The following is a 14,132-nucleotide window of genomic DNA, read 5'->3' as shown; positions in this document are numbered from 1 at the left end:
ATGGGTTAGCATTACCTCTTAGCTAGCTGGGTTTAGCTGATTCTTGATGTGTATGCTTTTATCAGGTGTTTTTCAGCATGGAGTCTAAATGTTCTTTGTGATGTTGCCTGATGTTGGCATGATGAATATACTTGTCTCACTAGTGGGTCGGGTTCCAACCATGAAATTGGGGTCGATTCAAACAGTGGGAATAACGAATATTTTGGATGAATACATACATCTATAAATTTTTTTGGAAGTGCTGGGTTGCAGTTTCTTGTTCCCAATTAATCTTTTATTGCATGTTGACATGATTGACCTTCAGTCTTTCAGAAATAAGCAATGAAAATAATTTTTTATAGCAGTTTTAAAGACTGCTGCTAAGCATCAGTCCTCAGAGAGAAACTCCCAAATCTGCAGGAGACGATATGGCTGGATAATATCCATAAGACCAGTATACTGAGACTGTTTAACCCTTAATAACAAAGGCAGCTGCTGAATGATTTGGAAACAAGTTGTAACCGATGCTTCCTCACAGGCAAGCTGAGAAGACGTGAAAGAAACATTTGCTCATTCCTCAAACTAAAACCAGCCAGGTAGTCCTCCCTGGACATCCACGACAGAGCAGCCAAGAAGCCAACTGGTTGTAACTCACAGCAGCTGAGGGTCAATGTGTGTAACCCTGCTGACCTCCTGCAACCACCCCTCCAGCCTGCTGCAGTAAATAAGGATCCATGCCTCCTCTACCTGTCCAGGGAGAGAAAGGATCAAATAATACTATATGCACATGTTTTAATAAATCAAGATAAATTGAGATTAAGTAGCGATAAAAGCACAGTCAGTACATTTAGAGCGACATCACACTAAGTGAACACACGTGGCCTGTAAAGCTGTATGTAGGCCATTCCAATGTTTTGATTTTGGTGTGTGTGTGTGTGTGTGTGTGTGTGTGTGTGTGTGTGTGTGTGTGTGTTTTTTGGCCACCTGCCCAGGGCTGATGTTGATCAAGTGTGACCACATGAGTCCCCAGTGGAGAATGATGGAAACAGGCCAGTGTATATGCATACGTTTTCTCGCACCCTCTCCCTGTCTCTCTATATCTGTCTATTTTATGTCACTTCCTCCCCTTCTTTCTCCCTCTTTTCACCCTCCTTCTCTCTCTTTCCTCCCCACTTCTCTCCCTCCCCCTCTCCCTCTCTCTCTCTGCCTCTCACACACTCAGAAAAACACACAAAGGCCATGGTACATGTGTTCATAGTGTTTTGACAGTCCTACAGTTCTAGGAATTGCTTCATACTTTCTTGGAGATTAATTCAGCCTGGATCAAACTGTGCTGCAGCCCAAGCCGTATGGGGGATGAAATCAAGATTTCCAGGACAAAAATACATCTCGTGTGCACTGGTTTGATGGGGGTCACAGCGTCGGGACAGGTGAATTGTCATCCACCGAAAGATGATTGATAGATTTGAAATGAAAAGCCCTGGGATTAGTAAACGTTTGGATAAACCACATGCTGCAGGTTATCTGAAAGCACCACAAAAAAACATACTTTTCCTCTTACGCAGAGCGCCAGTTTGTTTTGGTTTTGTTTTGTCGCGCTCAAAGAGTCCAAAACCTACATCCAGAAATGTCAACATTGACGTCTCGTTCCAGAAATCATGGCACAGTTATGATAAGGCGTAGACCTCATATGAATAATGTCTGTGAAAACCATTTGTTACCAAAGTGCACCTGCCAAATCGCTGTCTCCACACCACAGAAGGAAGTCTGCTAGCAGTTATGGGCAAGAGGGAAGTGGATGTAAACACACTGGCTGAGCTGCACAGCAGTCTTGTGGTGCTATTGGTTATGGCTCTTGGTTAGCTACATACAAGTTTGCAAAAGCTAACATTGTCAAAGTATAAGGAGAAAACCAAAGCACATGATGTCAGCCCAGTAGGATACTGTGCTTCCTTGTATGCACATACAGCAGCTGAAAGCACAGCGCAGCGTCAACTGTTAAGGGTTCAAAGGAGCGAGCTCTTCTAAACTGTCATCCAAACACTTCTAGATTGAATGGTGTTTACATCTGTTTTGAGCGGGCACATTCAAAGGGAAGCCTACAAAAAAGAATAGCATGTCATGCCCCTCCATGTCTCGTACAGATGCACAAGATAACCTTTGCATATGTGACATAAGTTAAAATAAGTCAGTGTTGACCTTTTGTGTCAAATGGGATACGAAGCCCTGATGTCTTTACGTGACGCTTTGCTCTGAGTGCCGACGGTTGCCACAGATTGGTTTGCGCTGGAGTTAGCTGAAAAGGCGGTGCGTCTCATGAAGACACTGTTTGTATTTTTGTCCTCGGCGCCATTTGTATTTGGCGCCGAGGACAATATACCAATTAAACTCATCATAATTAAGACTTGAGTTTCAGGATGCTACTATTTTTTGTCATTTTTGAGCATCAAAAGTAGCAAAGTTTGCTTGATTTCCAGCCTATTCCAGACTAGTTGTTCATATTGAAAACACAATGTAGAAATTTCCTTTTATTGAGTGTGAGGCAACAGTGAAACAGCAGGACACTGGTGTATATAACACAGCACCAGGCGACACGAACAGAGGAGCCGCAGTGTTGAACAATCACTGTGCATGTACAGTGTCAAAGTTCTGTTTACTTTGGAGCAGTGCAGCACATGACAGCAGAGTGAGGTCATAAAGCACAATGCTTCCCTGGTGTGCACATGATTGGCTTCATATATGTGATCTATGTCTTCCTTAAACACATCTCTGTTCCTGTGCAGCCTGCACTGATTCAAACTACACTGACAGAGCGTCGGGTAAAAGGATCCATTTGTGGACAGAATGCTTTAATCTATAGCGCAGCGTTAAGTAATCCAATATGTGCATGTGTAGCGCACGAACTGTAGCAGAAAAATAATTAGATGAAGGAAATGGTAGTCTGACACATGCTGTGAGTAATACATAAGGCCTGTGATGATGTTAAAGGTTTTCTTCTCCCTGCACACAACTTCCTTTATGTGATAGGACTTGAACACGCAAACATATGCACACACGCACACACAGTCGATTTCAGAAGTCTGTCATGTGCAACAGAGTGCAGCTCTTTATCATTCTGAAAACAACTGCTTCCAACCGCTGGAAAATCAGCTGCAGTTAGGGCTCCCATGACTAATAACAAACCCGCCAAAATAAAAGCTTATCTAATCGCTGCTGGAATACACGGAGTGGCTCCTGAGACTTCATTTGGTGTGATAAAAAAAAAAAAAAAAAACATTTAAAATGCTGTATGTGTTGATGTGTTGCAATGTTGTAATGATATAAGTTTGATTTATCTTTTGATAAATCGCAAAAAGCATCACAGGAAATCAAGATCTTTTTGGATGTTGGCTCTTGATAATCACATTTCTGCCTTGGATTTAGTTGCTAGAATAAACAAATGAAATGAACATACTTCATTGTGTCAGACAGACTGTGCTTTCTTTTCCCCTGGCAGCGTCCTGTGGCGGTATCTTGATCATTGCTGCCCTCTCCTGGTCAGTTTTATCCAGCCTCAGCAGAGTAACTTGAGGATCAACGCTGTGCATTGCTCTCGAGAAGCTTCTCCCTTAAAACATTTTCCTTCTCTTCTGTCTGTCTTTTCTCTGTGTCTCTCTCACCTTCCTTGTTGCCCTCTCTCGCTTTGCCCTCTGTCTCCTGCTGTTTAAAGAGCAGTGTAGGGTCATCTTGCAGCTGCAGTGACAGCCTGGTCTCTGTGGGATGTCACAGAGTTGCGGTGGCAGAGCTTTGGACTGGCTCCATGTGGATGGCACTTTACAGAGATAGGAATGTTAATTATCTTGATATCTTAGCATCTTGGGATTGGAGGAGGACTATAAAAATAGAGAAGAGAAAGCAATGCATTCATTGTTCTTACTACAGATTTTAATGGGATCCACTTGTCTGCAGCACTGAGGGCAAAAGCTTTTTAAAGCACGGGTGCAAAGGGTGGACAGGATCGCTCAGAGCCTTAAATGTGCGTCTCTCTTTTTCAGGGAGGTTCGGCCTCTAATCTGAACATGAACCTGTACGCCACGAAGAAGACAGTATCCGAGGGCATGTTGGACATCGCCCTGTTCCTGGCTAACATCACACACATGAAGACCGTCATCGAACAGGGAGCTGGATACAGGTACACCCAGCTCAAAAGTAGTATACGTCAGTGTATTAGAAATATAATTCAAGTATAGAAAAGTCATTACAAGCACACGTTTACTTTTTGCACTTAAGTGTACTTTTTTTTAACAGTATTAAAGTGTACTTGTGAAAAGTATGCTTGTTTTAAAGTCCACGAGCTCCTGAACTGTCACATTCACTGTCGGCTCAATCAACGTTCAGTGACTAATAAATGCTGAAGTTACATTACTCTTTTCTCTCTCCTCCTCAGGTACTACATTGCTGTCCTGACACTCATCTCCTTCTCCCTGGCCCTCCAGATCGTGGCTGGAGTCCTGATCATCATCATCGGTGAGCCACATTGCAGCATCAGTCGTCCTTTCTTAGAGATCCATCCTCCATGTTTTTAACCAGTCACATTAACACACTAATAGACTGACACATTGGTTTGTCATGCAGGCAGTGCAGGTTGAAGTCCAGTCACTTTCTGCTCTATTTTTGGAGTCATCGTCATCTCACATGAGAAAAGTTTTTGTGTGGTTTGTTATTTTTGTTTTGTTGTTATTGTGTGTGTGTGTGTGTGTGTGTGTGCTGCTTGCAGCTCGGCGAGACATCAACGAAGAGACCAACCAGAAGCGCCTGGACAGCCTGAACAACACCATAACCATCCTTATCTTCCTCATCTTCGTCACCAACATCTTCATCTCCGTCTTCGGGATGGAGCGCACCGGCCTCTTTGCCAGGATGCATTTCTGACTCTCTGATGAAGGAAAAGACTCTGATATGTGGCTATTTTTGGAAAGTAGGGAAAGATTTTGACACGTTCAACATAGGACCAGACTCTACACACATACACACGCATGCACACACGCACACACGCACACACACAGAACTTATTCTGACTTATTGTTCTACTTAAAGCACTAATCTACTACACTATTACTGCACTCTGATGCCTGTATTTGATTTTATTCAGTATGAATGGACTGGGCCAAAGGACCAACTGGATGTGTGTGTGTGTGTGTGTGTGTGTGTGTGTGTGTGTGTGTGTGTGTGTGTGTGTGCTTGTGTTGTTGTTGTTGTTGTTGTTGTCGTCTGTGTGTGTGCAGCTCGTTTTGAGCTGACCCTCCTCCCCTCTTGGCAGCGGCTGTTAAACTTCCTCAACAATCTGACCACAGGCATCATCTTCCTCACCCTCATCGTCAACATCATCAAAGCCGCCTTCGGCACACAGCGCAGCTGCTTCCTGCGATGGCTGCTCCAGCGCTTCATTCTGTGAAAAACCCTTAGCAGCCACACTCACACACTGTGTGTACATCCATCGACAAACCTGAACATGAGCGTGTGGAAAGATGCTTTGTGTAGAATTTGTGTCTGAAAGGCTGTTATTCTTGATGCTGCCACCAGATAGCGCCAAAACACAGATGTTTGAAATCTAACACACACATTCATGGGCAGCTGCTGAGCACAGTGCTGAACATTACTGTAACATGAAATCATGAAACAAAATCCATCTACAAGCACCTCTAAAGTTCACTAATTAACAGAGATTAAGGTCAGTTCACGGTGTTTTTAAGCTCGGCTAAGCTAAGCTAAGCTAGCTCCATCTTCACTCTTACCGTACACTCATGAAAGTGATGTCAATCTTCTTGTTTAATTCTTGGCGAGAAAGCCTGTTTCTCAAAGTTTTGAACAATTCCTTTAAGGTGCTGCACTTGTACTGACCGCCTGATACCAGCTTCAAAAAAAACTCCAGCTGTATTGAAATGAATGAGAAAACCTCCACATATTCTTGTTTCTGCAAACCATTTGACCTTTTCTAATTAACTGACTCCTTACAACAAAGTTTTAGCTCATGTTTAAACATTTTCAGCTTGCAAGGACATGTCTTCACCTCCCTTTACACAAGCTACAACAAACTTTTGACTTAATATGTGCCACCTCTAAAATGTGTCCAGCCTGAAATCACCTTAAAGAAAAGTGTACGGGCGTCACTTACTCACCAAAACAAACAAAATAGTTCAAAATGGCACTCCAGAAAAGCACAAAACAGACATGATGTCCACATTTTCATAGTCTACAAGATCTCCTGAGGGAGGAGGCTGGAGGGCGAGTGACTGAACTATGCTGCTGTTTGTTTGTGTGCATTATGTTTGTTTGTATGGGGTCAGTGTGAGTGTATGAACATGTGAGTATGCATGCTTTAACTGCATGTGTGCATATGGGTGGATGTGTTTGAAACGTTTGAAACTGTGTGTGTGTGTGTGTGTCTGTCCGTGTGTGTTTGTGTGTGTGTGTTGTAGCCCGCAGGGACCTGAACGTGGTGTCCAATCAGAAACGACTCGACTACCTGAACAACCTCGCTACAGGCGTCATCTTCGTCACCACGGTGGTTAACTTCTTCGTCAGCTTCTTCGGATCCAAGAGGACTGGTTTCTTCCGCTGGCTGCTGGCTCGACTCCACTTCTGACACACACACACACACAACATGCAACACTGCAACACGCATGCACACACTCACACACCATTTGCACAAGTATTTCATCTGCGCACACACACACATGTTGATTTAAAGTTGAAAGTCAGTTAAAATGAGTGTGCACCACCTGTACAATTCACACATCACACCTGGTTTATTATTCAGGCTTTAAAAAGTGACTCACACTGTAATCCAACTAAAATGTTTTCACTTTAACCGACTGAATATCTATAAATGTGCATTATTTTATTTGCTGCAATAACGTGTTTGTGCAAAAATGTGCATGTGCTCCATGATGTGTATTTCAACCTGTTCTACACTTATTTTATATATCATTTATTTTAAAACTTATTTGACATAAAAAAAGATTCTGAGGTTCAATACCAGACAAAAAAAAAACAGCGTAATATAAATAAGAGACGTCCTTTAATATGTATGAACACGTTCTCCTCAAGAAAGATGAATAAATGTAGTGATTTAACAGAAGCCTGTACTGTGCTTATTGTGGTTTTTTTTTTGACAGTAGTGTGAGTGAGTGTGTGTGTGTGTGTGTGTGTGTGTGTGTGTGTGTGTGTGTGTGTGTGTGTGTGTGCATGCAACTTGCGCCTATGCATGTGAAGATGTCAGTGTTTGCCTTTTCATTTTAAAATGAATCAAAGTGTAGAGCATCCCGTCAAACAGAGGCATCTCTCAGTGTGTGTAGTTTGAACCCTCTCTCTCTCTCTCCCTACTGTGTGTGTGTGTGTGTGTGTGTGTGTGTGTGTGTGTGTGTGTGTGCGTGTGTGTGTGTTTGTGGGTGGGTGTCACAGGCCGCCGGAACCTGAATAACAGCGCCTTACAGAACCGTCTGGATTACCTGAACAACGTAACGACCATCATAGTCTTCATCACTACAGTCCTCAACCTCTTCATCAGTACCTTCGGCATGCAGCGCACTGGACACTTCCCATGGCTGATGATGCGCATTCACTGACACGCACACACACTTTTGCAAGCTCACAACATGCATACATACACACTCACAGTGCAGTCTTAACATTGAATGTCCATTAACTATACAGCCAACAGAGCACGTGTCTTACTTGCTAATACTATCTTATTTTATAACTAGATATCTTAAAAATAATAATATTACTCTTTAAGGGCAAACTCATTTGCTTTTGAAACAAATGCACGTATGGCGCAATGTAATGATTCTTATACTACACTGACATCTAGTGACCGAGACTCGTAACAGCATCCCTCATCTAACCGCCGCTCACCTCAGCAAACAAACCCAACAAATAAAGCACAAGTTTAAAAACAGAGCATGAATTATTATTATGATTTTGAATGTTTGGCGCTTTATCAACACTGCAGTAAGCTGGTGGTAGGTATAGCAGTAAAGACATGTTTGTTCAAGGAATGGGAAGCTGTTTCAGGGGAAAACTTTTTATTGGTGTGGAGGATTTCCTGCCTGCCTGGACTGTAATGTTGCAGAATTAGACCTACAGTTGCTAAAAACTATGGCTGTTATATTCACAGAAACGCAGTTTGGGACTTTTTTCGCATTAAAAATTTGAATGATACCAGTTTTTTATGACAATTGACAAACTGTGAAAGAAAAAAAGCCTTAATTAAGAGAGAAAATGCCCTAAAAAAAATGATCAGTTTGGAACATATGCCAATAATCCGTGGATTAAATTATTTTTTTTTACATGAGAAGAAAAACCGTGAGGGAAATGCGCAATGCTGCAGAAGTCAGATTTAGCAACTTTTTCCAGGGAGAGGAGGAGGAGGAGGGCGGAGAGGAAGGGAGGGATCATGTGTCATATAGAAGAAATGAAAGCAGGCGCATGAAAGGAAACCTCTCTCCAGCGTCAGGTCGGACAGACCGCACACACTCACCTCGGCAGGTAAAGGTAAAGCGCTCTGATTCCTGTTTGTGATCTGACTGAAATGTACGGAGACATTTCCTCTTTGATTATAATGAGAGCAGGGCGGCTCACAGGAAGCTCTTAGCCAACACTTTGACGGCCTGTGAAATATATCATAATAACGATCAGATCATTATGGACGAAGCTGCTATCAATCATCCCACTGCTGAACTACCTGGACTTCGCCCTCCTGTATTTCCCGTTTTGAATCAGCTCGACCGCTGAGACATTTCCTGAGTTTAGTGCTTATTTCACTTTTACTCGCACATATAACGTGTTTGCTGCTGAGCTCCAGTGTTTTCTTGGGGGGAAAACAACCATCTGTACAAGTTACCGATCAAACTGGGAGTGTTGGTATGTCTGTGACCGCAAGTCTATTTATACACCGTGAGTTTCTTTTCTTTGGTCTTTATATGCCAAACAATCCACCCTGAGAGACTCATGAGGGCCTCCTCCCATGCACAGTGAAAGTACTTACTCCACACTGTGAAAGTACTCACCTACAAGTACATTTCCTGCATCCAAAAGTAAAAGTATTACCAACTAAATTTACTAAAAAAGAAATCTACAGCAATGTATCACATTTTGTAAGATCAAATAAGTTTTCACTGGCCAGAAAGAGTGTGGAAATTTGTAAAATGTAAAGTAACTAGTAGCTAAAGCTGTCAGACAAATGGAGTAAAGAGTACAATGTTTGCATAAAGTGGAAATACTGAAGTAAAGTACCTTGAAATTTGCCAAGTGCCAGTTAAATCTGAGTGACCGCAGCCATTACAGCCGGTGATTTTCCACAGGAAACTCTGCCTGTGTTACTGTTTTCATCAGTGAAAAATGGAGAGCCTGGAAAGATGAACTCACTCTGACGGTATTGTTGGACTAAATGTTATCTGAGGACACGGTATGATGTTCACACTGTAGACGCAAGTGTCCGTCCTCTGCACAGCCTTGTGTTGCTTTCATGCTCTGACCCTCATATAATTATGTTGGGTGATATTGCCAAGAAAAGGTACAGTTGGAAATAAGAATTTATAAGAAACACCACAAAATTTACACATTTTTAGGGCTTGAAATGGAAAATCATAATCATCAAATCCTCTCCTCTCGTTTAGAGATGGCCTCAGCCAACAGCCTCCTGTGTGAAGAGCAGCTCCTGTGTTCAATCTGTCTGGGTGTGTTCTCTGAGCCGGTCTCCACTCCGTGTGGACACAACTACTGCAAGACATGTATCACAGGGTACTGGGCCAGCAGTGACCTGGCACAGTGTCCCCTCTGCAAGGAGAAGTTCAGACAAAGGCCGCAGCTCCAGGTCAACACGGGCTTCAGAGACATGGTGGAGCATTTCAACAACATGGGGGTGAGGGGTGAAGAAGACGTCCTCCCCAAACCGGGGGACGTGCCTTGTGACATCTGTCTCGGGCCGAAGCTCAAGGCCCAGAAGACGTGCTTGGTGTGTTTGGCGTCATACTGTCAGCCCCACCTGGAGCCTCACCAGAGGGTCACGAGCCTTAAGAAGCACCAGCTGATCGACCCTGTGTCAAACCTGGAGGACAGGGTGTGTAAGAAGCACGACAAGATGTTCGAGCTCTTCTGTCAGGTAGACGGGGTGTGTGTTTGTTTCATGTGCTTGAAGGACGACCACGCGACGCATGAAGCCGTCCCGTTAGAGCACGAGTACAGGGAGAGGAAGGCCCGGCTGCTCAGTGCGACATCCGAGATAACAATGATGGAAAACACCAAATCCAGGAGTATTAAGGAAATCAGGCGCTCAGCCGAACAGAGGAAGAAGGAGTCAGAGGAAGAGATAGCAGACATTGCTGAGGTCTTCGCCGCGCTTGTGGCCTCTCTGCAAAGAAGCCAGGCTGAGCTGGTCGAGCTGATCCGGGAGAAGCAGAGAGCGGCAGAGAAGCAGGCTGAGGATCACGTGACACAGCTGGAACAAGAAGTCATTGAGTTGAGGAGGAAAAGATTCCAAATGGAGCAGCTTTTACAAACAGAGGACCACCTCCGCCTCCTGCAGAGCTGTCCGTCTCTCTGCTCTCCTGCAGGCACTGGGGACCTCTTTGACCCTCTGTCCGGCTCCACCCCTCCATTTACGTTAGACCTCTCTGACATCAGTCCACAGAGTTACGTGGGGCTGGTGAAGAAAGCAGTGGCTCAGATGGAGAAGACACTGAGCAATGAGATGGAGATGCTCATCCATGAAGTCAGGCTGTCTGACGGCTGTGAGGCCGTTACGCAACCAGATGCAGCCGAGAAGCTAATGACAGACGAGTTTATTAAAGAGGGCTGGTGTCTGCCTCAGGACAAGCTGATGATGATCCAGCAGTGCAATGCGGTGGATGTAACTATGGACGCCTACACTGCCAATTCCAGACTCATGGTGTCTGCGGATGGGAAGCAACTGAATTTTGGCGACGGCCGGCTGTTTTTTCCCACTTTGTTTGGGAGAAGATTCATACATGAACCCTGTGTCCTTGGGAAAGATGGTTTTTCCTCGGGCAGGTTCTACTATGAGGTTCAGGTCAGTGGGAGTCAAAGCTGTGTCTTGGGGGTGGTCAAAGAGTCCATTAACATGGAGATGTTTGGCTGTCCTACCCCTCAGACGGGAGGCTGGACGATTGTTAAAACGTACAACCAGTTTGAATGGCAATATTTTGCTCACAACTCTCCCCTGAACTTGACGCACTGGCCCCAGACAGTCGGCGTGTTTGTTGACTATGAGAAGGGAGAGGTCTCCTTCTATGACGTGGATGCCAGGACTCTGATCTACTCCTACACAGGATGTACCTTCAATGAGACCAGGCCAATACTGAAAGCTTTCCTCTATTCTATGACTGGCACTTCCTTGAGCAGCAGACCAAAGCTCTACCCTATTTTTGGTATCTATGGAGATTTTAACAACACACTCGTTATCACTTCTGTGGCCCGCACAACTTAAGGCGTCACACACATCAGGGGAAATGAGTGTAATTCTTGCAGCACACGTTGAAAAAGGAAAATAAAAATCAGTCTGACATCTGTATTCTAAATTTTAATGCTTCTGTTTTTCCAGCCATACTGGGAGAAAAAAAAAAACACTCCCTGAGGAGGTTCACTTCAAATCAGGAAAGGTGGAAGTCAGTTACATACATCATGCACTACCTAAGACTGTCCAGGAGATGGCGCCATTGTTTAACCAGTATTCTGGTCTGTTTCTCAGAGCCACGACTGTATGGGGAAACAGTAAGGGGTGGGCAATGGCATCATTGCATCATTGGGACCCAATTGCACCTTCAAAAATGCTTATGATGCACTGATTTCTGAGCTGAAAGGACTTGTCAATTTATCGATTGGTCAATCAATCAAAAATGAATCAGAATGATTTTGCGAATAGAAAAAATGCTGAAAATTTACTGGTTCCAGCCTTTCAAATGTGAATATTTGCTTACTGTCTCAGGCTAATGTAATACCGAACTAAATGTCTTTTGGTTTTGAAATGCTGGTCCAACAAAACAAGTAAATTGGCTTTTTTATTAATAGCTTATATGAGCTTATTAGCTTTGCAGCATTTTTCTGCCTGTCATCTTATAGACCAAACAAGAAAATAATCAGCTGATCAATCAATAATGAAAACAATATTTAGTCACAGCTCTAATAGGTTTACCACTGGGTTAAAAGCTGGGCTTACATAGTCCGTGGGGATGCACCAGATGTGCATTTGACATTACTGCACACCAGCTTTTTCTGACCTTATGCTTAGCATCAATCCTTGTTCATCAGTAACTTCTTTGAATTTTAGTGTACACTTATGAGCATACAGTATGATATGTGTCACTCTGTTCTGATCACTTTGTGTCAAGACTAATGAATCCATGGTTTGTAAAGGCCAAGCCATCAATCTAGCATGCTTGGCCAAAACGTATCTGAAGAATGAGCTTCAAAAGCAGGTGTTTGTTATGTACTGTGTGCACTATGTAACTGATATGTATTATACTGCCTAATAAAAAGGGTATTTCTTAAAAACTAGCTTCTCAGATCTTTGTTTTTTTCATATTCCCTCGGTTTGCATTGGTGGAGTTCTGTTGGAGGGGTGTGTGTTTTGTTATGATTAGAAAAGTGGGGCCCTTTTAGTCTTTCTTTACACTGATAAAGTGCACAAGAGCCATTAGTAAAAGTTTTCAGAAGGGAGCGCTGGTCCACCGCTCCTGGAGTGTTTCTCTCAAGGGAAACTTTAGCTAGCAGACTATTTATACCTCAGCTGTCTGACTGCCTGGCGCCCTGGGAACTGGGACACTGTGCATGAGAGTGTGTGTGTGTGCGTGTGTGTGTGTGTGTGTGTGTGTGTGTGTGTTTGGTCATTGTCAAGTTGGGAAAATTTCTTTAGGATGATGTATAATCATGTGTGTGTGTGAGAGAAAAAGAGACCTGGGAGGCCAGGTTGACCAGCTATGAAATATGCCACGCTCTCTGATACTGTATGTAGGTCATTCACTCATCAAACACACTGACTGTGAAATGTCAACAAGAGATAGGTCCAAAGTATGGATACAGAGAGAGATGAGAGGCCTCTTTTGTAAGAGTGAGGAAATTAAATATTTTAATGATGAGAAATTAAAGTTACCGAATGTAATAGAAGTTTGTGGCTCAAAGATGTGACATTTCTACACTTATAAGATATTTTATTGAACTAATCCGTACAGCTACAGCTGACGCCCACAGCTCAGTGTCGATGATCTAGGACTCCCAGTTTGAATCTAACCCTGGTCATCATCTCCTCTCAGTGGCCATGTCACATCAAAACAGAGTAACAGCACTCTCAAATCCATCATCTGATGAAATCAAGAAAGATCAATTGCTTTGAATCAGGAATATTAGATGACAGAAGACTGACGGTCCTCTCCTGGAGAGAAGAAAAGTCAGTATGACAAAAATCTCAGTCTGTCACCGACTATCTGTCACTATTACTGCTTTTTTCTATTTTACTCCAGCTGTTACTTTACAAAGTAAGATTTTACACCCAAGAGATACACTGAGTTTATTGACTAAAGAGTATTTCAGTAGTTAAAGATCAATATATACGTCAACTAGCTACAACAATAACATGCTGTTTAAACATTACTATGTTAGGAATAGTATTTCAATAATATAGTATGTGACAGCCACAGGAGCCATTTTTCTGCACTTAGTGATTTTTCTTTTGATGCTTTGATTAAATTTTTGAATAATACGTACTTTAAATACGTGTAATGGAGGGTTTTTTTTTGTTTTTTTTTTAACCGTTACTGCTTTTCTTTTTTGGGTTGAGGATTTGAATGCTGCATCCACCGATGAAAGCTAATCAATAATTTAATCTGACTTGCTGAGATGGGAACATTCTGTTTACAGGAGGTGAAAATAAAGGTTTAATTTTTTTTTACATTAAATATGACAAAAAACAATAAACGGATAATATGTTAAAGTAATGTTAATATGAATAATTAAAAAAATAAAAAGCATTTAAAGACGATTTAATCGCGATTTTAGTAATTACGGATTATCATGCACGCGACTCATGAGGGGAGAAGCGGGAGGAGGAGGGGGCGGGGTACGTCTCGGGGGCGCGCGCTCCTCCGCTCCACCGTCGT

The 14,132-nt window shown here is 43.0% G+C and overlaps 2 protein-coding genes across 11 annotated transcripts in view; both read left to right on the top strand.

The window, feature by feature from the left end:
• The window catches only part of LOC143315145 (ninjurin-2-like), a 28,136-nt gene extending 20,218 nt beyond the window's left edge, over positions 1-7,918 (top strand). The window contains exons 2-6 of one of the 8 annotated variants that reach the window (XR_013075864.1): positions 4,014-4,150; positions 4,406-4,485; positions 4,736-4,936; positions 5,244-5,442; positions 6,438-7,093. Coding sequence is in view for 7 of the 8 variants with exons in the window: in XM_076722644.1 (XP_076578759.1) it covers positions 4,014-4,150; positions 4,406-4,485; positions 5,244-5,413 (387 nt within the window). In the remaining variant the exon portion in view is untranslated. Of the gene's footprint in view, positions 1-4,013; positions 4,151-4,405; positions 4,486-4,735; positions 4,937-5,243; positions 5,447-6,437; positions 7,094-7,422 lie in introns of those variants that run through there. The other 7 variants (XM_076722644.1, XM_076722648.1, XM_076722647.1 and 4 more) reach the window with 7 other exon arrangements.
• A 534-nt stretch (positions 7,919-8,452) lies between these two features.
• Positions 8,453-12,449, top strand: LOC143315144 (E3 ubiquitin-protein ligase TRIM39-like). 3 transcript variants are annotated; one of them, XM_076722639.1, is made up of 2 exons: positions 8,453-8,508; positions 9,639-12,449. In XM_076722639.1, exon 2 carries the CDS (start codon positions 9,641-9,643, stop codon positions 11,465-11,467), a length of 1,827 nt encoding a protein of 608 aa, XP_076578754.1. In that variant the 5' UTR covers positions 8,453-8,508; positions 9,639-9,640; the 3' UTR covers positions 11,468-12,449. The 3 variants fall into 3 exon arrangements, with proteins under 3 accessions (XP_076578754.1, XP_076578755.1, XP_076578756.1); XM_076722640.1 differs by having other exon boundaries at positions 8,453-8,514; XM_076722641.1 differs by lacking the exon at positions 8,453-8,508 and adding an exon at positions 8,656-9,535.
• The last annotated feature ends 1,683 nt before the right edge of the window (positions 12,450-14,132 follow it).

Source organism: Chaetodon auriga, chromosome 22 (assembly GCF_051107435.1).
Source record: "Chaetodon auriga isolate fChaAug3 chromosome 22, fChaAug3.hap1, whole genome shotgun sequence".
Classification (NCBI taxonomy): Eukaryota; Metazoa; Chordata; class Actinopteri; order Chaetodontiformes; family Chaetodontidae; genus Chaetodon; species Chaetodon auriga.
This window is presented reverse-complemented; position numbering and strand designations above follow the sequence as displayed.